Source organism: Gavia stellata, chromosome 1, assembly GCF_030936135.1.
Source record: "Gavia stellata isolate bGavSte3 chromosome 1, bGavSte3.hap2, whole genome shotgun sequence".
In the NCBI taxonomy this organism is placed as follows: Eukaryota; Metazoa; Chordata; class Aves; order Gaviiformes; family Gaviidae; genus Gavia; species Gavia stellata.
Genome location: NC_082594.1, coordinates 32,306,391 through 32,331,332, shown reverse-complemented (window position 1 = coordinate 32,331,332; position 24,942 = coordinate 32,306,391). Strand labels below are relative to the sequence as shown.

General features: G+C 36.8%; 1 protein-coding gene across 2 annotated transcripts in view; it reads right to left on the bottom strand.

The window, feature by feature from the left end:
* Positions 1-24,452, bottom strand: part of ZC3H13 (zinc finger CCCH-type containing 13) — a 48,449-nt gene extending 23,997 nt beyond the window's left edge. Inside the window, exons 1-8 of one of the 2 annotated variants that reach the window (XM_059822655.1) lie at positions 24,429-24,452; positions 18,339-18,464; positions 17,791-17,900; positions 12,328-12,439; positions 5,594-5,702; positions 3,182-3,321; positions 2,276-2,436; positions 762-959 (exon numbers count right to left, since the gene is read on the bottom strand). In XM_059822655.1, coding sequence (XP_059678638.1) covers positions 762-959; positions 2,276-2,436; positions 3,182-3,321; positions 5,594-5,702; positions 12,328-12,439; positions 17,791-17,900; positions 18,339-18,455 — 947 coding nt within the window. In that variant the 5' untranslated portion in view covers positions 18,456-18,464; positions 24,429-24,452. Of the gene's footprint in view, positions 1-761; positions 960-2,275; positions 2,437-3,181; positions 3,322-5,593; positions 5,703-12,327; positions 12,440-17,790; positions 17,901-18,338; positions 18,465-24,428 lie in introns of those variants that run through there. The other variant, XM_009814343.2, reaches the window with a different exon arrangement.
* Between the last annotated feature and the right edge of the window lie 490 nt (positions 24,453-24,942).

Below are 24,942 nucleotides of genomic sequence, written 5' to 3'. Positions count from 1 at the left end.
CTGCTTACGACCTTCTTCCAGTAATGGAGTGTGCAAGCATGAGGGAAATAATATATTTTAGAGTAAGAATGGTGTAATTTATTTAATCAATTTAAAATACACAATGCACTGGTCTTCCACCCCTATGGTCTTTGCTATGCCAGTTACAAAGTAAACACTTACGAACATGTATCTTATTTTCATCAAGGCAATACAGGACTTAAAAATGCAGATGTTATATTTTGCAACTTAAATGGACACCTATGCTTCAGAAAATAACGCGAATAGTCATATTAGTCCACCACTTGAGATACATATATACACAAAAGTAAAGTAATTCTAAAATTGCAGTAGTCTTTGACTACTTCAAAAATACTTTTAAGCTACTGAAGATTAGGGAAAGTTTAAACGTGCCACTACCAATTTAGAAAGATATTAGTCCTCTAAGATTTCAGAAGAGCAGGCAAGCAGACAAGCAAACGACTTTGACAAAGATTTTTGGCAAATGAATTGCTCCATTGGTGAAGGTCCAACTTACTGAAAAGTAATGAGTCTTTCAAAAGGGCATTTTACAATCTTATTAAGTTATGTAATTAAAACCTACCAATCTGTTAGTTATAGTCTATCAATCCATCTATATAACCACTTAAAATAGTTAATGAGTACTGAAAAGGTTGTTGGCAAAGCAGGTAAAAATCCCTTATTATTCAGTGTTCTATAAAAGATAACTTTAAAAGCAAGGTTACATTAATGTTAAAAGTTAATAATGCAATGTATCTTACCTCTGCTTCTCTTTTTTCTCCTTGTGCCTTTCAAAGTCACGCCCTCTCTCTTTTACCTCCCTCGCCTTTTCTTCTGAACGTTCTTTTGCTTTATGTTTTTCTTTGTGTTTTTTCCCCAGGGGAGTTTCCTCTTGTACTGGAGGAGGAGGACTAGGGGTACGAGGACCTTTCTTTTTACTCTGGTTACTTTTAGAACTCCTAGAGAGGAGGGGAAAAAAAAAATGAAAGACTGCCAACTATTTCAAATGATGATTTCTCATATGTTGGCAGGAAAGTTGTAACCTAAAGGGCCTTGAAGCTTTAGGATAGGATTCACCACTCCATTAGCAAGCAGTGCTCAATAATTGCACTTGACTGAAGGGTGAATGCAGTTGGTAAAAATTCACATTGAGCTCTTTCATTTATAACCTCTATTTCTGAAGCAAGTGAACAAAAATAGCAATTGCTCCCATTCAGACAGAACCAATTTTCCAAGTTAAAATGTCCTTGCATGAACTGCACACATCAGAGGACCAGAACTCTCTATACAGAGTACCTTGTCTGTTTAGACTCCCATGTCTGCAATGCAATACCCCAATCACATACACAGAATGACTTCAACAACTCATGCCTTCGATCTAATGTTAACTACCTGACGCAGAATAAAGCATCCAAATATTTTTGTATATGCATCTCACAATATGAAATAGTATATATTTTTCCATATAAACTACCACTGACATAAACCCTATAAACCAGGTATCACTGCATACTGAATGTCAGTAGCATACTAGCCCATGCTGTACATTCTCGTAGTAGCAACAACATTGTTTTGTCCCTATTTTAAAGGGGATTTTTGTTTAGTAAATACAGATGTGTCTGCTTATACTGTTGCAGTAATTTCTTTCCTATCTAAAAGCTGCAAACAGTGATTCAAAACATCGTGCAGCCAGCAAGAACTGAAGTCTGCAAAACCTGTTTCTGACTTTTTGTGGCAAGGTGCCCAGTTTGAACTTCCTGTGATTTTCACATAGCTTGTCCTTACTTTTTTCCCCTCCCCCACATCCCCTACTTCTTTTCCCCTCCTGAATTCTGAGAAATTCCCTGCCTTGAAAGTCAAACATTATGTGCTGAACAGCAATATGCAGTACCAACAGACTGTGCAGTTGGTCAAATTTTAAACATTTCACTTCAGTCTAAAGGAGCTACTTCATAGGCTGCAGCATCTCAAATAAAACTGCTTCACACTTTTTAATGTTTTATATTTCCTTATCACCTCCCAGAGACTCTGGACATTCACAGAGAAAAGAACTGATAGTAAACCATTAAATCAACTGACAAATACATGCGTGTAACAATTTTCTGCAGATGATGATTCACAGCGCACAATTTAGAGACCTTCCCCTAAAGTTAAATAATCAAAAGTCCTGAAAGCAAGGAAAATGAAAAACCTTATTAATTATGAAAACCCCAGTAATAAAAATCAGCGTCATTATCTGTTCTCACTTTCTCACAAGACACATCTACATACTGACCTCTGCTGATCCAAAAGTGGGGAAGATACGGTAGATGCTTTCTTCTCTTTCTTACTAGCTGAAGATGATGATTTGGGACTGGATCTTCGTTTTGGAGATTTGCTAGACTTTCTTGGTGATGGCGATGGTGATAATTTAGATCTACCCACCTCTGGAGAAATCTTGAGGAAAAGAATATATTAACTGATAAGAAACTGATGCTCAAAAGCTTACCTGTATGCTGATATATGTGTCAAATATGTAATTTCCGTAACAGTCTACATCTGAGACCTTAACTACATACGCATCTACCTCAAATAAACTAAACACATTTTTTCAAAAAATACCATAAAAGGAAGATGACAGAAAAAGGGTGGGGGAAGAGGTGATGACGCACCCTGTAATACATTACAAAAACTGTAACTAAAAGTTTAAAATCAGTACGTTCCCAGTTAGCACTCAAGTTTGTCTGAAAAAGAAATACCTCCTTTCAGGCCTTTTTTTTTTTTTAATCTTCCCCAAAATTTTAGGGCTTCTAACACTTACAACTTTGCCTCTGTCAGTCTACTTTACTCTGTTACTACAAGACATGTTGGAAAAGGAGCTTGGCAAATGCCTTGGGTTTTCTTCTGCATGTCTTCTCTGTTAAAGGTCTTAATAGTTTTATATCATTAAAATGCACTAAATCCTACTCATTTAATAGCTGACTTCATAAAGCAGAAAATTTGGTTATGGTGCTGGATGACTGACCAGATATTCACAACTAATAACCGACTCACTAAGTTATACACATGCCAGTTATTTACTACTATGTAACACAATAGTGCGTTTGTAGCCCAGAAAGCTGAAGTCTTCCAGGAAACAATTAGAAGCCTATGAAGTGGCTGATGACTTATTTTTTTAATTTCACATTTATGTAACACAAACCTCTTTTTTAATGACTATTTCCTCTCGTTTCTCCATGTTTTCCTGTTCCAACTTCATGAGTTCTCTCTGAATCTTTTGGCGTTTCATTTCCAAAGACAGCTCGTGATCATAATCATAATTAACATCTCCATTATCAGAGTCTTTATTTAAAAAAAAGTAAATAGATTAGTAAAAAATTACATATGAAATAAACAATAATATTTAGCGTACTGGATGCCAAGCATAAATATTTCTGTGACTTTTAAGCACTGCATAAATGGATCAATGAAGCTAAGCCAAATATCTTCTCCAATTATGTGTGTAAACATGAAAGAACTCTAGTTAGTTCCATACAACCTGCAGTTAAGTTCTTAAGCTTCATTATAAAAACAACTTTACTTCTTTCAGAGACTTGCATCAATTATTAAGCTGAGATAGCACGGGAAACCCAGTAAACCATTTATTTATATTTAAACAACAACAAAAAAATGAAAGCATGCGTCTTCACAAAGACCAAAAAATGTGCAGAGCACTACTTAATTGGGAAATCTCACATGAAATGGATTTGAATAGTAATAGATGATACTAGAGGATTTTGTTTAATAGAGTATCCCACAAATCAACTGATACACTTATTTAATTACATCTACAAATTGATTTTAAAATAAAAGTAAAGGTCTATATGACCTCCTTCACTGGATAAATGCACACTTCAAGAGTTTATTTCTGCTTTTAAAACATTATTACTGTTTGGTTTTCGCATCAGAAAAGGTGTTATTTCTCTCACTATTTCATTAAGTCATGGCTAGTTAATATCACATGCTTCAGGCCTTGCAACTGAAATCTTACTGAAAATTAAAGCAGTTTTACTCGCTCTGTTTACATTTCTTATTTTGTTCATGGCTATTTAAGTCTAAGGCTCAAAAAGCAGTTTAGGAAAATAACTGTCAGAGAAAAGATGACTTCATTAAAAAGTCATTAGCTTTCACTCCCCTTCCTACACACAGGAACTATACAAAAGGTTTTGCAATAACTAAACGCAGTCTACAAATTCCCTTCATGTGTCATGAATGCATGGGAACAGCTTAGAGACGTGCAGTTCCTAACAGCATAGGTTCTTTCCCAGTCCATCTGTCTGCTTATATAGCACTCACTATAACTTAACAGGCAGTAATATTACTTCATCCACATAACTATGATCAACACTGTTTTGAAAAAAAATCATAATTCTCAACCTGAAAGCCTCAGTGTCTAAGACTTATGACATTCATACTATATATTTATATAGAACTTGAGGTTTTTATGTTCCAAACTCTTGACTTAGAGTCTACTCTTTTGACTTAGAGTCTATTTCCATGCACACGTGTCATAGGTCAATGTTTTTTAAACCACGCCGAAAACAGAAATTTAGAAAGGAGTGAAAATACATTATGGCTACTTTTCTATTCATGTATTGTGCTTAAGACACAGCAAAACAATATTTGCAACACTTATAGCACATCCTATAGAAAAGCCACCTACTTAATGAAATTTACAGAGGAGCTCCATCTCACAAACAACTTGTAGTATACTGTACTGAAAATACATTCATTATATCTGAATTCATTCAGAATGGATCAGGATCCCATCTTCTCTTGCAATATTGTAACTACTTCTGAAACAGTGACACTTAAAAAACTACATAAACAGCACAGTTCATTAGAAACTGCCATAATTTCACTGTCAGGTGAATTTGGTCTCTAATGAAAGTGAAACTCGGGAGGGAGAGCAGAAAACAAAGACAATCTTTTCCTCAACTGTCCACATATTAAACAGATGAGTATTATCAACAAGGACAATGAAATCACCTTTTAACCATTAAAAAACCCCCAATCAAACAAAAAAAACCCCAACCCCACCCAAACAAAAATGACTACAGAAGGTAATGCAAGACTCTTACCACTCTTCGAGTGTTTTCAGTATATAAATAGTCCACCCATTGCTAACTTCAGCTGTTATTATACATTCTAATGGAGCCCTTGTTAATGAGACAGTTCACACCATTACAAATTACGCAACAAAAACCTGCTGACTTGAATTCAAAGGAGTTATGCTCTGACCAGTTTCAAAATTACTTTGGATGTAACTAGGATTCAACTAGTGATCTAAATGTGAAAGGTTCAGCCACGGAGTAGCCTACAGCCAAGTTCCTTGTTGTCTGAGGAGTCAAAAAAGAAAAAAAAAAGCATGTGTTTTTAAAGTAAGTTGGTTTTAACATTGTAGCAGTCCAACGCAGATTGCTTCTTTGCTCTCCTCCAAAAATAAATATTAATGGCTACGGCATAAAAGTATTCTGCTTAGAGACCAAATCTTTAAGCGTTCTGCTTTACATACAGCCCAGTAATCTTGCAACTCTTTGAGCTGTAGGGGGACCATTAGTTTAATGATACTTACCTTCTCTATTTGTTTCCCAATCCCCATTTTCCTCTTCACTTTCTGGTGTTCTCTCCTTTGTAATTTTGATATCCTCCTTTTCTCTATGTCTTCCTCGTGAAGACTCTTTCTATAAAGGGAAAGATGCCGCATTAGAGTAAACAACTTTATTTTAAAAGAAGCCTGAAGAAGCAGGTATATTTTACATGGTTTTTTGGCTGTTTCTTTTTTATAGTACAAAAAGCATTTTCCCCTTTAGCCTGTTGAACAAATACCTTCTTAAATAAGCAGAGACTCCACAGGCAACATGTTCTAATGCAATTTCATATAATCAGTATGCAAATAGCAGATGGGGAAAAGAGAAGAAAGGATTCATAAAATAAGAAGGTTTAAAGGAAGGGCAAGAATTGAGCGTGTATCCAAGAATAGTTTAAAACGGAACCGAAAGAACAGATCAGGTTCTTAAGACCAGAAGTTTAATGAACATTTAAAGAGTATAATTTTAACAGCTTGAGTGAGAGCTCTCAGCTGTAAATAAGAATATTTATAGGCAAGGCAGATGAGCCTCAGAAGCTGAACCATTTAACTCTCCAGAGGATAAAGAATGGGGGGAGATAAAAAATTAAAAAAACCAGAGACCCTTGACTGGCAGAAGGAAGGAAAAAAGTCTAAAGCAACACCCTGGGATCAAGTTTTGTTGATAGCTTTACATTTGAACTTTCACTGGCCCCGAGGTATTAGACAAGTCTAACTATTGCAGTAGCACCCATTTTGCATGTGGCAGATGGCCCTGGGGACACCTAAGGAAGCCAGAGCCTATTCTTACAGGAAAGAAGATAATTTCAAAAGGCAACTGAACCTGTGCTGCTCTCCTCCCCCTGCTAAATTCCAGTAGTAAATCTGCATAGCTGCATCATTGCCTCTGCTGAATTGACTTTCTCTAAATAATCCACCTGAGCTCAAGTGGAGTACAGGACAAAGATTTTTCACTATTTGCAGAAAAAGAACATTCAAGCTTAGAAGTATCTCAGGTTAATTTATTAAGTAGGAAACCAGAAAGAGCAAATAATGAAAGTCTGTCCCATATCCCTTTTGTTCTCACCTCCCATAGTGCCTTCTTTTGTCTTTTGGGGATTCTTCAGTGTTGATATGTAGGAACCTTTGTCTTTATGCCAAGAAAACGAGATGCCTGACAATTTCTCTAGCTATTCCTTACTGGGACTTAGATCTTGACTTAATTTAAATCCTTAACATCAACTTAGAAAACACAGTAGGAAATAACATAACATTGTGGATAGTCACTCCCAAGTGGGTAAAATTCAACTACTCCTTTTTAATTACTAACAATGTAAAAATCTTATCTCTAGTTTAATGATGTAAATGATGACAGAACAAATACTGCATTTATTCTACCTAGTGAACTAAAACAGATGCTTCAAAGCAGTTATCTCCAAGCCTCTCATCTTGATGCATTTGGTATATCATACTCAAAGCCTTAGGTTTGGAAAAAACTGACCGGTCACTAGATAACACAAAGGAACTTCACATTAAAGAACTAATTTGTGTCATGTTTAAGTCAAAGCAGCTTGTAGAATTCTCCATTTCATGACAGGATCTCTAAAACGATGCACAAGATCCTAACCTATCAAGTCGTGTTGATTGCTGACATCAGCTGCAGACAAGTCTACATCAACTAAGTCATCATCACAACATGCAATAAAGGCATTTCAGTCTAAGAGCAAGAATTGTACTACGCTCCAAAGCCAGTTACTTTAAAAGCAAATTACTCTGATGAGATCTGAAAATCTGTAACTTTATCAACAAGCCCCTCCTGCAAACATTCTTCTTTTTTCCTGGAGTATCTTAATTTTTCTAGACTGCCCTCCTTGAAGGCTGCATCTGTTCTATTAAGCTGTGTACTTCTGCTATATACTCCAACTAATCGCTACAATATAAACAAACAATGAACATAATTTCTTAAATACAAATACTAGTTTCTATTAATTCAACACTCTTTGTTACTAGCAAACTGAAATACGCATGTTAGGACATCCTCTATATACTGATTTCAAAAAAATTCTCCAAGCCAATTCCCCAAATAACTTGTCAGCAGAGAACATGCAGATAAGTCAGAATGCTTCAAGACCAATTTAACAACCCCTGTTAAAAATACTACACAACCTATATGTATCTCGCCTACATCTCCAAACTTACAATGAAACACAAGCATCTTGAAACAGCCTGTATTTTCTCCTTTCAGTGGAGAGATTCAGTAGTGGCACAACCATACTTCTACAGAAGAACTGAGAACAAAAACATCTATGAAAGGAATTTTATTGAATTACTGCATACAGGGGAAGGGAATAGACAATTTTTATGCAAGCATGCTGTTTTACAAGTCAGGACAACTTGATCCGAGCCCGTTCATACACTAAATGACTTCAGTTTAGTTGTCAGGAAAAAAAATTCTGGTAACATTGCATCTTGAAAAACAAATCTCAGTTTAGAAAGTGAGTATATTTTCCTGGGGCACACAAATCAAGAATTTAAGTTATGATTGTTTAGAACACATATTTGAATTTTCTCATTGAAAAGTCTTCAACATATTCCTTTTATTGTACTTGTTCCATTTACAATGTATTTAATTTCCTCATACTATGGGGAGTATTTACTTCATACCCTTATAGACCCTCTTGTACTTTACACAGGTTTTTTTTTTTAATAAGCCAAGAATAAAATAAGTCAAGCTCCTAAAGGGCAATGGCATGTCTTTCACTTGTACTTGAAGATGCTGTATCCACTTCAGCCACACTTGTATACTATTTCTCTGCAGACTCTGAAAAAATGCCATTTACTAGACAAGAAACAAACTTTCATAATAATATAATTATTTACTAAAAAAAACCCTATTGTCGATTGTCCTAAGAGGAAACAACAACTTAGTAGACTTTGTCTATGCTGTTTTCAGGTGTCTGCTCACAGTTAAACTATTTACATGTGTTGGATAGATGATTACAGTTTAATGTTGATGTTCAGGAGAAATGCTACTTAAGGAAAAAAAATATGACATTATGGCTGAATTCTGTGAGATTTTATTTAATTTAATGTCTACTTAAGTTGAAGGTCCACACCCCATAACATATGATCAGCACTCTACAGCACAAGACTTAATGCCTACTTGAATAAATTTCCCACTAAAGCCATAAGAGCTTGGCCAAGCACAAAAGGACTCATCCAGTCTGCAAAACATGCTTCTAGCCAAGAAGTGTTATTTTGCCAACACCTATGGACAGAATATTTGTAAGACTCTTACAACCTACAGTTCTTACAAGGCAGAATCTTCAGTTTCAGCCTTACCAGCATATGTACATGTAGCAGCAATATAAACTAATTCAAAAGCACAGGTTCCTTTAAATCTAGAATCAGCTAACATGTATTACAGCTAGAATATTTTGGGCAAGCACAGTACTATTTTGCTCTAGGTATAATACCTTTATAGTGTAAACTACTAGCACACTACACCAACATACAAGAAAATGAATCTGAAGTTTCCCTGAAATGAACCGGTATTGTTTCCATTTCAGAGATGGAAGACAATGCCGACTTCTGTTTCCAGTGGAGATATTCAAACACCACAGTGACAAAAAGCACAGATATGAAACAAGTAATACACATTCCTTACAAAAACCTTTCCTAAATGTACATTAAGTTCTTCCCACTGCTTCTCCCAAATCACACACACGTCCCAGGTAACACTTTAGATAATACTTCATATATTCCAACGTAACTGTCTTCTCATAATATAAAGAAAAATTCAACATAAAATTTTCCAGCTAAATACAGTAACAGCAGGAACCTTATCTAATTATTTGTATAATAATTGATACACTAACATACAGTGCTGAAATAATCCCAAACACAAATCTGAGAAACACAGAAACAACTGAGTTCAATGTAGTTGTCCATGTAACACAGCATACTGTCTCTGAAAATAATAGTACAAGACATGAAGAAATAATAAGGGATATATTCTATAAGCTGTCCATATAGGAAGTTTCTTCCTAAATACATAAAGATTGTACTAGTTATCTTATGTCTGCAAAGAACAAGAAATCTCTTCTAAAAAGATTTTATACTGGTTATACTGTCTCAACTTTTTGTGGAACCTATTCAGGTTTTTTGACTGTATCTTCTGGCAATCAGGTAGAATTGTCATATATAACGTAAATAGCATTTCCCCTTGTCATTTTCAAATTTGCCACTCTTTCTACTGGGATAGAGTATGAATATGACGCATGTAATTTACATTCTCTCAACCATACATTATATGCATTCGCCACATATCCTTTCTTCTCTCCAGTCTCTTTCTCGCCTCCTTGCCCACTTCAAAAAGACCTTTGACTGTATTTTCTTGCATACAGGTGACCACAACCAAACAGCATTTCAAATAAAACTGGACCATTTCTACAGCATAATATTGATCATTTTCTATTCCATTTTTATATACCTGAGTGTTTGCTTCTGCAACTGTGACTGCACTTTGAACAGATGGTTTCATTGAGCTGTCCACAATAACTTATTTCTCTACTGGATGGTTTCAGTTAATATTTTAAAAGTAATCCATGATTTTTTGTTTTAAATACTTTCTCCATTGTGCATTACCTCGCACTTGCCCCCACCAACTTCCAGCTGCCATTGTACTGCCAAAAACTATCCTTCCCCAACCCCTATGGCATTCCTCAGACTTTAGTAATCTCAACTACTGCTTTCGTATCTTCTGCAAAGTTTGACATTTGGGATGTCCAACATTTTTTCCGCATTCTTAAAAAGTTATAGCTCTTTAGATGAAGCACCATAGCATCCTCTGTAACTTCATCATTTGAAATTAATCTACAATTTTCCCCTTAGCTGGCTTCTAAACCTGACAATATTATACCTGCTATCCTTTTACTATCTATATGCCTCAAAAGCCTTGTTTCAAAAGAAGCTATTTAAGGTTTCACCTGTATCAGACAGTTCTCTCTTAGCCACCAGTCTCTGTTAAAGTTTCAGGCTAGTAGACTAGTGAAGCACAAATTTTGTCTGTGGGGACAGTGCTGCTTGCTTTTTTTTTTTTAAAAACACAATTATAAAACTTTTTATGGAACAAGCTACTTTTTGTTATTTCAAAACAAGGTTAAGATTTCTTATCCAGCTCCTCTGTTATCCCAAAAGCTTTAATAAGAGATAGAAACGTCAGATAATGGATCTCCACCATAATAGTAGCTCTAAGGATGGAGCAAGATTTTTGTTAGCTGTTCAGTCACTTCAGTCTTCTGTTCTTTTAGATATCCTCGTTCTCTGCAATGCAACTCTTGACGACTGTCCCTCTTCATCTATTTGTTCCAGAATATTTTCTTTGGATATCCCATATTTTGAGAGTTGCCTCCATGCAACTAATACAAAAGCTCAGTAGTTTCCTCAGCCTTCTGTTTTACGAGATTGAAGCAGAGTATTTTTTTCTCTGCAGTGTGCTTATCCTGTAAATAATTCTTTGGTACTTTACTCCAATTCCTTTTGATTCCTGCTTCCAGTTCACCTTTACTTGGGGTTTAGTTGTTCAAGAGTATTTTATTATTACATTAATAGAACACTATAAAAAGCAGGGTTAACTAACCAAAAGTAAGAATTACATCAAAATTAGAGTTGTACCAGAAGAGAAGTTACAGTAAATTTTTAATAACGGTTGGAAAAAACACTTTTCCCACCAACCATGTACTCAATAACTGAACAGTTTATTCAAACTATTAGAAAATAAACACATTTAAATAAATGAGTAAAAAGATTGAAAGCTTACACAAATTAACAGCAACTGAAAACGTGATTGGAAAGTAAGCCATTCTGTTAATTTAATGATAGCAGCTGCTGTTGATTTCTTTACACCTGACATAAAAATTCATTTTACACAGCAAGTAGGAACAGACCGAGAGGAAAAAAAAGAATGCTGTTAATACCTGCAGAAGCAAAACTGATTTTTCACAAATAAAAACTTTTAATCATTATTCATATGAAGATGGTCTTAAAAAACATGACGCAGGAATACACTGGTGTTATTGTAACACAGGTGCAGGGTCACACTACCAACTCTGCCCCTACTTGTTTGTAACATCAGGAACAGACAACACAATTTAAAAATAAGTAACTTCTGATATTTGAAGGGTATAGGGTTGCAGAAAGATGCTTAGAAAATAAGAACGATAATGAATGAATTTTTTGCAAAATCCAAAAGTGAGCAGTTGGGATGGCTGATGAGTATGTGAGGAGGAAGGTGAAATGAACTAGCACAACAGTAACTGCATGGTCTCATCAAAAGCAAATTTGGGATGAACAACTGGAGTCAGGATGCATGTAAACAATGGATACAAATAAGTGTCAGGGGAAAAACAGTGGATGATTGGAACAATGGTTAATACACTTTCTTGGTAATAATCAAAGAGTCTGTACTCTTATTAAATACCTGTTTATCAGTATTTATAACATATTTTAGTCTGCAGAATTTATAAAATCTTTGGGAATCAAAGGATCAGGAAGTGCTACAAAACTGCAAAATAGTACATTTGTTAAGACACTTCATAATAAAATCGCCACATACTTTGTACAAAATGATCAAGTCATTAAAACATTTTAAATATTACAAGTCACCACAATCAGGTTTCTAGGACACACTGCCCAAGTGCTACTGAGGGATTCTGGAGTTCTGCAAACTCCATTCTTACCCTAACAGGAGAGGACGATTCCTCTGTACTTCGTTTCTGTGGCTCTGCTTCAATGTCTTGACGTTTGTTCTTCATTCTTTCCCGAAGATCTCCAGTGGGTCTTTCTGGTGACCTGTATAATACAGAAACATAATATAACCAGTTCTATGGGATTATTTTTAAAGGAATACAATCTGTCTAATTTCTTTTTTATTAGTATTTACAGAAAGATCTAAACCTCCCACCCAGAAGCAAAAGTGGATGAATAAAAAAATACTGAGTTCTAATGGGCTTAAGCATTCTAAAAAAACCCAAAAACTCTTTCAGAACATCAAGGAAGACTTGACTCTAAGAAGAAAAATTGCTTGTATGTATATATGGCATGGCTCAGTTACTACCCTAGATCAGCTTCAGGTGATCCTATCCAGAACAAATCTTCTTTTTCTGACCATCATGCAAATGTGCTTCACAATCACTCCTACCAAGTCTTTAGAGATATCTTTAGCCTTCTCCATATTTTAAGCTGCACCAATTTTAATGTATATTTTATATATATATATATATATATATGAAAGTAAAATTAATGCAGAGTCAAACTACTGTAGACTAGCAATGACAGTCACACAGAAGCACAACTCCGAATACAGATGAAGTCCACAAGGGGAGATAATCTGACCTAGGTGCCATCCTCCCACAACCTTGGCGAGACTGCAGCACAACAAAATACTGTTGCAAGACAATGCACCAGAAATTCACTCTTGGAGGTGTCCTCCATTTTCCATCTTGCAGTAACATAATTATTTCATTATTTAATCACAAAATATTTATGAACTCTACTAGTCATGCAACTTTAAGGTATATTTTCTGTAAAAGTTATTACTGTGATGTGGGAAGGGAGGGGGAACATCCTTCAGCACTACAAGACATCTATATAATTTTGTCACCTCTTAGCGTGGATTCACAAGTTCATTTATCCCTTATGGATTAAAAGAGAACAACCCTTGCATTTAAACAAGTTCCTAAGCAAAGGGGATGTAGGAGCTGCTTCAAATGATCTTTCAGTTAAAGAAAACTGATTTTTTCTTCATATAAATTTTGCTTGATACTGAGTTTGGTACTTCTGTGATGGCTGTTAGCCGTAATTACCGATTCTTCTGTGAAATGGTTGTACGAAAAGTACTGGATCTGTACCCATCAGTTTACACTAAAGAATCATAAAAAGATACTGATGCTGCCTTAGTTGATTAGAAGTTATTATCTGAATAATGACATTTGCATTTGTTTTGTTTTTCAGACTGAATTAGGGGTTCCATTTAGAAAGCGTTGTTCCTCCCACCCTTCCTCTGTCACATAATTCACAAAGGGTAAACTGTCTTTCACAGATTATGCATACAAAAATCTAAATTAGTATGATTTAATTTTCAACCTGTGCTACTTGAAAAACAGTAATTGGTTTCCACTTCCTCTTTTGCAATGTTACCTATATTTAAGTGCCTTAGGATCTAAGAAGAAAAAGACCAGTGACTGCTCTGATTTTTAAATGCATTTAATTCTTCATGAAGTTGTAAATAAACGTCACTCTAGATGAGACGAAAGGTACAAAACAGTAGCATGCTGCTTCTTTCAGCACTAAGAAGGATCAAATAATATCCAGCATACAAATATAAACAAGTTATCTTCTTTGCATGCATGATTATATCATCTTTAAAGTGTCTGGCTTTAGCAAAGGTTATGATTCAAGGTTTTTTTTTTTTCCCCTCCCCCATCTTAGAAAGATAATTCCTTTGCATTACCAAAACTCTCTGAAGCATTCCAACCATCAGCTACCTCAACAAATGAACTGTTTTTCAACATTAAAGTGGCAATTTAATGCCTTAATTTTTAATAATACTTCAGCTATGGCACGAAGGATTTGGATTTGTGAAACTGAAAATTAATTTAAAAACCAAAAATATTATAGATAATGTACTAGGGACATTGTTCCTCAAAAGGAGCAATTTCAAGAAAAAAAACAGTAGCTGAAGGAGAGAGCAAGAAAACTTACACTGAATGCAGCTCATGTACTTCTAGAGACACATCTGATATTTTAATACTTTTTTTTTTCTTTAAAGTTATATGCTGGAGTGAAAAAACATTCAAACCATTTCACCCTCAGTTAATACTTTTTTCAGTATAGGAGGGAAGAAAAAAACTTATTTTGTTAAAACATTATTCAAATCTACTTAAAGATTACAGAAATGAAAAAAGCTATAGTTTCAGGGTTGGGGTTTGTTGGTGGTTTTTTGTTTTGTTGGTTTGGTTTTTTTTTTTTAATTTCAGCTTTAGGAGAACACAGAAGCAAACTCGTGGTAACCATCCTACCCCTCCTCCCCAAAAAACATCATAATCACCCCCCAAAGTCAAATAAAATAAGATTGAAAATTTTTCAAATATTTAAGAAATGATTACTCAGGAAGATGTGACTGTTTTCAGATACTTTTGCTTAACCCACAGAAAAACAAGCTGGCCTACCAGCTGACTTTTCTTTCAGATGTCCTACAATTTTAATTTTTACACAATGGCTTCTTTTCTAGATAACTTTTTTTTCCTCCCCTCCAAAGGGGGCCTTTGGTTATTCCAGGTAATGAACACTGCTGAATTTCAACAGATAAACTGTAGCAGTAAAATTGTAGTTAAGATAATGTGGCTAGACTGCAAATGGAAGAACCTTACACACAAAAGGCTCCATTGCATTATCCCTGAAGAACAAAAGAAGAAAACTACTCAATGAAAAATTTCTCTTTAATGACTTAATATTTTGTGATGGGCCGATCCTTTAAATAAGGCCTAAAATAAAGAATTTATTCTTTTCAAATTTTAAGCAGTGCAGTTAAGTGATTTTAAAAAGCACTACTTCCTGCAACAGTTCAGTTCGCCATATTCAGCGGCTTAGTTAGGAAATGCACATTCATAACAGCGCCTCCATTTACTTCTGTACCTCTTATAACATCAGGAACAACTCTGTAACAACAGGCGCACATTACAACACACCTATCTAAGAATATCTGTGCATGCGTGTGCATGCACATGTGTGTGTATATGCAGATGACTATTATTAGTGTATAATGTATGTATTATAATTGAATGCTCATGAAACATTGTCCCGTTTTTCAGTTTCCCATACAACAATGTTTGAATCTTGCAAAATCCATACGTTCTTACTTAATATTACTGCTGGTTTGGTTTTTAAATCCCGTGTAATGATCCAAAATGAAGAGGATCAGACAGGCTAAGAGAGGGACACTACAATGGCACAGATCCTAATAGTATAAGAGAACCAGCAGGAAGCTGCCAAGCAACTAGCCAACAATCTATGAGTGGTGCAAGAGAGCAAAATTCCTTATGGGGTAGCATGTTTACACACAGCTCTTTCCTCGTTAGCTTCTCCTTACTTCAGATGCCTGGAAGACTGGCAGGTCTATTACTGAATTCTTAATATCATCATCAGGAAAGCTTTATATGTAAAAACATGCTAGGTTTTATTTTTATAAAAGCAAGATTAAAATTCATGCTGTGAGACACAGCATTAATGCTGAAACAGAGTTATAATGAAACTAGATTTAAGAGTCTTTTTCACGCTTTAGAGTCAAGTTCTCCTGCTGTCTGGTGATGTTCTGAACTATGGGAGGCATTATGGTCATAAAACCATTAACAATGAGATTTAATTAAGACAGGTATGAAATTGGAGGGGCAAGACAGAAAGGCAGTAAGATGTGCTTTGTCCTACCAAACTGCTTGCAAAGCAGACAAAAGACACACGTAGACACACCACCATTACGTTGTACCAGATAGTTTAACAAGAATACTGCTTGAACTGAACTGATGTGGAAGCAGCATTAGCTTGGCTTGCAAGAAGCCAGTAAAATTGGATTCAAAATACCTGGATAACTTTTGTAAAAATCTCTGTAATGCTAAATGGCATGAAAATGCCAACACTTCATTACTTACATAAAACAGCTTTCCCTGTGCCTAGTCAAGAGCTATCAGTAGAAACTTCTGAAGACAAGTATGCTTTTTTCATTTGTCTGTTTTGGTGTGTGTGGGTGGGTAAGTAGGGGCTTCCTCCCCCTTTTTATTTTTAAGAACATCTTTATTAAACATTGAATGTATCAAATAAGCAGCAAGATCTGTCCTTTGACTTTTTCATATAGTCCTAGTAAAAAACAGTTAGTAATAAAAAGAAATAAATCAACATTGTTCTTAAATGTCAGTGGTGAGAGTAAAGCAGAAACAAAGCTTTAATCATTAAAAGAAATGTGACTTTTCTGCAAACAACCAAGCAGAACTATGCACTGAGTGTTCCAAACACTGAAATCAAGGAGAAAGTGGCATACTAACAGTTTTTAAATTTAATCTCTACCAGTAAATCACTCCTTTTCCCATTTGGAACATTCAGTACAGAACAGAGTAAAATCTTTTACACAACGGAAGAAACGTTAAACTCAGTGATATATTTTGCATCCCAGCTGCTACCACCTCAGAAGCAACAGAAGATCAAACAAGCAAAGTCAAGATCATCCTGAGAGTATGCCACAGGAATAGGAAAAAGAATCAGAAACGGAACTCTAACCTCATGCCAACCTTCCTGTTGTTGCTTTACACTTCGATGCTTCAGTGTGCCCATCCATAATCTAGAGGTAACATTGGTATTACTGTAGCATTATGAAGCACAGTTGTTTGTAAAATGTGAAGCCTTCATACAAAGAGGTACTATGCTAAAACTGTACTATCTTTTTGTCCTTTATAGCAAGAATATTACAAACTTACTGCCACATTTAGTTTCAATTAAGTAAGGTGTTACGCCACACAAAGGACAGTCAAAAAAATATTTTTAAATTACAGTAACATATGAAGAGGCAGATAAAAAAATATTGTTTTCTGAAAAATGAGGTAACTTTTTGGATCTCTTCCTATGATACAGGATATCTGTTCTATATCTGACAGATAAAGTCACAAAACTATGTTTTGAAGAGACGTGTTTACTCACAACAGGAGAGAAAGGATAGACACCTTATTCATCAAACAATATAGCGAAAGCAGAAGGGCTGCAAGTATGTGAGTACGGCTGTAAGTAGTTGCAAAACAGCATTTCAGGAAAGGACAGAAAGGCACATCAGAAGCTGCAGTGACACTAGGCCCCAAAAAATAATGTATTAAAGTACTTGAACTTCCCATTTCAAGTAATATAAGAAGTTAATCTGCATCCAGTGGATTCCATTCATTTTGTAAAGCTACATACACACAAAAATCCTAGGAACACCCACTGCAGGTTGCAAAATTAATTGTTTTGAGCAGCTTCACAACGCAATTAGTTATCGATCAAACATACCATTAGGCACACCACAGCATTTCACTTTAAAAAAAAAACCCAAAAAACAGAAGACATAGTTGCAAAAGCTATTTTCCTACAGCACGTGAAGAATTCAAAGTGAGTTCTTGATTTACCTTCTATAACTGCTGCTATAGCCTTTACCTCGTGGTGAAGGGCCATGTACGAATCTACATGTGTTCCCATAGAGGCAGTTGCCAGTCTTCAGCCAGTTACGGCACTGTGTCTAAGAGACAGACATTACTGGGTGAATTTCACACTCATTTCTGGAAATACCATTGGTGTGAGTGTGGCAGAACAAACAAATGACTCCACATTAACTCCCATTTATCTGTAATTTCTGTCCACCAGTAATAATAACTAATTAAAAAAAAAAATTCAACAATGAGCATCAGGTCTGGCAGAGAAAAATTTAGGTTGGTGGAAATACTATTAATATGTACAGTACTACTGCACCTCTCCAGAAGCTGCGACAACACACGTTATTTGAAAATTCTAGTATTAGTATGTTGAACGTCCATACGTTAAGGAGTTCTTTTCACCTTTACTAACATCAGTGACATCTGAGAATTTGGTACTTGTGAGCTACTCTTTCCCACCACCTAAATCCTGGAAAAGAAGATGCTGGGGTGGGGAGGAAAAGAAGAACACTTTTACAACTCACCTCTGCAGTACTTCCAGTGCTGGGTCCAAGCCTTTCAAACACACTGGGTCTTCGGGATGTGCTATCGGATATGGTCTTGGTATTTTCCACTGTGACCTTCCTTCTAATTTTTGACATTTTGTACTACTTCAACCAAAAAAAAAAGCAAAACTGTAAAATCCTTCAGTTTGGGGCTATTGACGCTGAACTCACATGAATAAAATAGTATGATATACGTTGTAAGAGTTGCTGCAGAGGTGATGAAGAAAGAAAAAGAAGTCATAAATGAATGAAATGTATCTAATAACAAGGAATGCCTCTGATTTGAACTAGTCAGCTGAACACCAGTAATGACAATTTTTCATTTTATTTTATGACTTGCTTTGGATTCTTCAGCATCCCTTTGGGAAAGATCATATGATATGTTATTCATTTAGGTAGCGAACACCACACAGAATAGATGCTTTCCTTCATCATGTACTTTTTGTGCATCAACTCAAGTGACTTCAAGTGAAAAGAACCTTTAGTGTTACTTCACCAACCTCTCAGAAACAGGTTCTGACCACTACAAACAGCTCCCATTTTTAGAAACAAATGTCCAAAACAAGAGCTCCATTTTTTCCCCCCTTTGTTGTGTGTGACAACCTATTGAAAACAACCTTGGTATCATCCACAGTCTGTGTTTGTTACTGGTTTGTATTCTACAACTATTTGAAACCACCTGAGTTTAGGGGGAAAAAAAAAACCCAAAAAAACCCCAAAAAACCTACAACAGTGATACACTTCTTAAGCTTCTCAAGAAGTAACTCCTTTTCATTATGAAAAACAGATTTTGAAGCAAATACAGAATAAGTTTGATAAATAAGAGGTCACAATTTATCTTACCTGATAAAGGAAGGAGTTATTGAATATAGAAAGAAAACCATATTAAAAAAAGGAAGATATATATTGGACACTGAGACAGGTTGTAGAAAAAGGGCGAAATGAGCTCCAAAAACTACTGTCCATTCTTTAAGTGCTACTTGATCAACACAGAAAAAATCAATTTGGGAAAATCTGCCAGATGCTGGACAATTTATATACAGCTTAAAAACCCAACTCTTTGTTGTATTGCAAAGTGCCATTTTAGAGCTCATTAGTCAATATAACATGTTTAGCCAAACACTAATCTACCATTCTGTTGTCTCTTCTGCTCCTATCTACATGTCACTGCATTTAGAACACACACACTTAAGCTGATTTCTCATATACAAACAAGTTACAAATGACGAAAAGCTCCTCCATAAAGTCAGAGTAATACAAATTTAAACTAACCCACACCAGACTGAATTAATACAAATTTTCACTGATTTGATCAGCAATATGTTCCCATAGCACTCAGATTGTAAGGTTCCATTCTACAGGAAAATAAATGTATAATGTATGAATGTGGACAAATGTACATAAAACGTAATACTGCTGTAACATATTTTACACTTGATACTTTCATAATACCTGGTTTTCTGCCTTAAACCTTGGTGAAACTTCCATTATCTGAATACTTCAATGACAAGACATCCCCAGAAGTCTGACACCTGTGCACTTTCTACAAACAAAAGTCTGTGCGGAAGCTCTTGCTAAAGTCTTTAGCTTCTTTATAAACAACAGAAGAAAGAAAGCTTGCGCTATGTACCTGAGGTATTTCTCAGCTTGGCTCTAGTGACTGCTTCTCTAAGCCTTTGATTATCTGAAGAATTTTATCTCACAAGTAAGGTTCAGATAACCAAGACATTAACTGAGATGCTCAGAGAGGGTAGAAGTTAACCATGAGGCGTATACCAGACATTAAAAACAATGGTTAACATCAATTAGTGGAAGCAGACAGTGAAATAGTAGAATTTGCCAGTAGTAGGAAATTATTTGGGTTAGTGAAAACTGTGGAGAATAGAGATTTCCAGAAAGATCTAACCGAGTTAGAAAATTGAGTAATACAGCAGCAGATGAAATGCAAATAAATATAATGTAATGCACACAAAGAGAAATGATTTTATCTAAATACTTGATGAGTTCAAATTAGTCCAGTCTTCTGAGAAAAATAATTAGGAGTCATTGTGGACAGCTCAATGTGCAGCAGTAGTTATAAAGTCTGACAGGATAAACCATTAAAGTTAGAAAGCAAAACAATACCACCTCTCACCTAGCTGAGCACCCTTCTATTTCAGGACTGTTTCCCACTGTATTTCAGAAAAAAACCCACTGAATTTGTAAGGTTTCATGCAGCTACACCCTTTAATAGAAGATACAAAAATTGACTGACATATGCAAAAGCATTTTTAATAAGGCGATCATATACCAAATACTGAATTTGGTTTAAATATTTACAGTAAAAAGAGCCATATCTGAAACAAAAAAGGTTAGAAGAACGGCACTGGCAATGGCATAGGGACAGGGTTCAACACATGAAGGACAGATAAAATGAGTGCATCTAATACATAAGTACAGTACACACTGACATGATAGCAGTATACAAATACAAAAAAATTTACATTCATTTTGCCTCTTAATTTGAATGCTCTTCTATTTTCAAAGAAACAGAGGCAAAAAGTCTTTTTTTAAATGTTACTTTTTACCCAGCAAATAGTACCCTCTTGGAATTAATTACCTTCTGTAGGAAGTTATGATGATGCCTAGGCTTAAAAGGATAGTTAGAAACATGGAGAGGATGAAGGGGGTAACATCATCATAACTGAACAGATTATTTCATTCCAACTACCTACTTCCCTATATTTTGGCCAATAATTTCCTAAAAGGAAATTAAGATAACACCATCTAACCCTGAATCTTCCAAGGTCTGTAAAACCACTATTTTAAATAAAATAAAAACTTGGAATGTGAAAAGAAAAAACGTACTATTTCAGGTGGCATTCTATCAATTCTGTCCTTACATTCTGGCCCATATCCACCAGTTTGCAATTAAAAACAGATACTTTATTAACAGAAGAGATATTTCATGAGAAATCATTCCAAGCAAACAAAAACAGCATGCTGTGACTGCACAGCATATTACTTTCTGTAGGTACATATTACCACATGAGGCTCTCACTCCTGAAACCAGAACTGCATGAAATTTCACTGTTAAGCACCTATAGCTGTTATACAGGTTGCAGGACTAGAGTCCAGACACATTATTCAGAGACAAACTGAGGAATTTTCACTATGTCAAACATTACATTTGAGAGACTGTATCTGAGTATGCAGTCACTCCCACTTTCATTCTTCAAAGACCAAGCAAGTTGTATAAATAAAGACACTATTAAAACAATATTGCAGTTGAAATCTCAGATGCATAACAGCAGTTTTATATTACTGACAAGCGTCCTTGCTTATAAACAAGTACTGTGAAGGGAAAAAAAAATTAAGTGTTTCATTTCCAGATTTTTCAGACTGCAAATTAATGGATTATCAAGAACAATTTAAATGGGACATCCCATAAAAACTCCCATAACTTGCTCAATTCTCCCACATTTTCATCTTACACTGCTTTACCCTTGATGATCGCACACCTGCTATCAATCCCACACTGATGGCCAGTGCAATGATTTTCCTTTCCATCAAATTCCTGTGTCTCTGAACTACCATCTCCTTATCAAACACTCACATGGATTAGACAGCACTGAGTATCAGTGTGGACTGAGCTTTAAACACTCATATTTCAACATTTCAAATAATTACTAGCATGATTTTTGTTAAAAAAAGTTTCAAAGTAGAAAATGCTGTACCTCTCTACTTCAGGTACGACATTGCATTACTAAATCTACTTAAGGGCATTGCAGTGTCTGCAACTTCTGAAACAGCTTGCTACCACTACGTGAAATTAACTTTATACTCCTAAAATAAATTCTATAGCTAAGGTTTTAACTGTAAAGTATCACTTTTCCGTATATAAATAAGATCCAGGGGAATCTTTAATAATAAATTAGAAATATTTTAACACTACGGTAACTCACTCACAGATGTTATTCTATGTTATTCTTTAAATGAGGCAACTTTTCCAGGGTGAGAGACAATCTGTTAATGACATTAATTATACTATCATTTGAAGTAAAATATATCTCAGGGTGTTACTACATGAATAAATCTAAAATGTAGACAGCCTTCAGAGGAGTATACCTAGTGGGCACTAAGCAAGTAACCGAAATCAATGAAGTATGATATGATTGACACAATATTCAGTGAAATTCTGTATTTTTATTACCAGTACTTCTACATTTTTATGTCAGGCACGCTTAACATTTTTCTTCAATAGAAGTATGATATTACATAAGCCACCATCAAGAGAAACACATCTGAAACACCCGCTTTTCTTATAGAAAAACCTAATCCAGTCCTCTGCAAAAATTAATCCTGCTTCTACAGGAAAACTAGACACTGAGATGTAACAGAATAAAAGCAAAAGTTCACAAAAAACTATAAGGAGATAAAATTCTCTTTAAGAAGTCCAAGACATCACTAGTAAGCATGTCAATGTCTGTGCATGCATACGTGCACACCACACACAGGCTAAACATTACGTCGCTTAAGAAAATCCTACCTGTGAAGTGATAAATAATATGCCATTTAAAATAACAAGCAAAATTTTAATTTTAAAATCCTACAGAAGTTCAGATACAAACTGATTATAAACACTCTAGGATAAACTAAATACCTGTTGGCAACTAAATAACAGCTTGGAAAGAGGAAAATGTCAGTGCTCCCCTTCACTTTTCCAAATGAAGAGCTTTAGCCTGAAAAGGTTTTGATTCTCATTACAATGTTAATGTTTCCATGTCACAGTACTAATAAAATAGCGATATTTGAAGGAGCTCCACAGGTTTACTACCTAAAAATAATGCTAAAAACAGTAAAATGCGTTGTTAACTAACTTTCAAAAAAGTAGTCAAATACTGGTTGCACATTCACGTGATGTCAGTCTAGCACTCCAACTCACACAAAGAAGCCTGTTTGACAGAAAACTAGAAATTATTCCAAGTTTAATTTAAAAACTCCATGCTGTTAACCCATCACCATATTAACTTGAACCTATCCCTGTAATTTAACATATGGTATTTCTCCATTAGTGATAAGCAACTGCTAATTATGTTTTCACAAGTATAAAATCATGGTTGGCTTTCTACATGTAAATAAATAAAGTAAAAAATCAGACCCCAATATCACAAAAGAAAGTATACAGTATTCCATATCTTGTTTAACGAAGTCCTCACACTCAAAGAAGATGTTTTACCAGACTAAGGGACATTCTACACAGATTGGTGCGGACAGATCCAAGCTCACTGTGCCTTCATATCAAGTTTGTTGGATACATGTTATCTCCAATCTGTAAACTGGATCACTACATGAGCATGTTGTCACACTCAAGCAAACATGCTGAGAAGCGGGGCGTATTATCTCGGGCACAGACACGTATAGCCACACTTCCATGGTTTTCAGATACACGCAGTTCACGGGCTGAGTCTGTCCACTCCTGTCTGCACAAAGGCACTGTGTTTCACCGCCAGAGTAAGATGCTGTAAGGTCCTGGTTGCTAACCCACTATCTGTCAAAACCTGTTCTTCAAACAGTCTTGCAGAAGGTTGACAAGAAATCAATGGTGGAGTGAGAAGCCAGCAGAGAAGTCAAAGGTGAGGAGGTAAGCAGATCACCCATAACACTAACCCAACATGCCCAGTCTACAAGTTCTGGAAGAGATGGGAGTTAGCTGTAGCCGCTATCTAAAGAAATGGTGATGAGTGAATTTATACGAGGGAATTTAGTAGTTCCTCTATGCGCATAAAGCAGAAACTATTTTACTGCCAGAAAGCGGGAGAAGAGCCCCATTGAAGTGGAAAAAAACCCACGAACAGGGAAGATACAAGTATCTGGGAGGCAGGCTCCAGTACGGCCACCGACTGATGGAACTGCACCCCGAGCAAACGGCTGGATGGCCGGCACCGCCAGGCACTCACCCGTGGCCCCCCGGCGGGCCGCCCCCAGCCCTCCCGGCCGCGCCACCCTCCTCGGGGACCCTCCTCCAGGGTGCCTCCCAAGCCTCGCACCATGCTGGGCTGCCGGCGCGGGCGGAAGCGCGGCCCTTACCCGCGGCGCAGCTCCGAAGGCCGAGCGCCCCCGAGCCCCGTCGCCCCCGGTCTCCCGGGCCAGGGCGGAGCGAGGGAAAGGGGGCGCGGAGGCCCGGCCCGGCCCGGCCCGCCCTCTCCCGCCTCTCCTCCCCCTCACGGCCCTCCCCTCCCCCACCCTCCGCGCCCCCGGCCGCACTCACCTGCTCCTTCCGCTGCCGCGCCGCTCCCCGCCGCCTCCTCCGCCGCCGCCCGGGGCGGAGAGGGTGGGAGGGGGCGAGGGGGGAGTCCGTCCTCCCGGGCCTGAGCGCGGAGCGACACGGAGAGGAAAACGAGGAGCGCCACCCGCTCCCGCAATCGAACGGCGCACGCCGCTCCCACCCTGCTCCCGCGCGCCAGGGCCGCTGGGTAACCGCTACCACCACAGCCGCGCGCACCCTTCCCGGCGGCCCTCGCGCCACCCGCCGCGCCGCCGCTGGTGATGACGTCAAAGGGGGAGGGCAGCGGCAGCGGGCCGGGCCGGGCCGGGCGGGCGG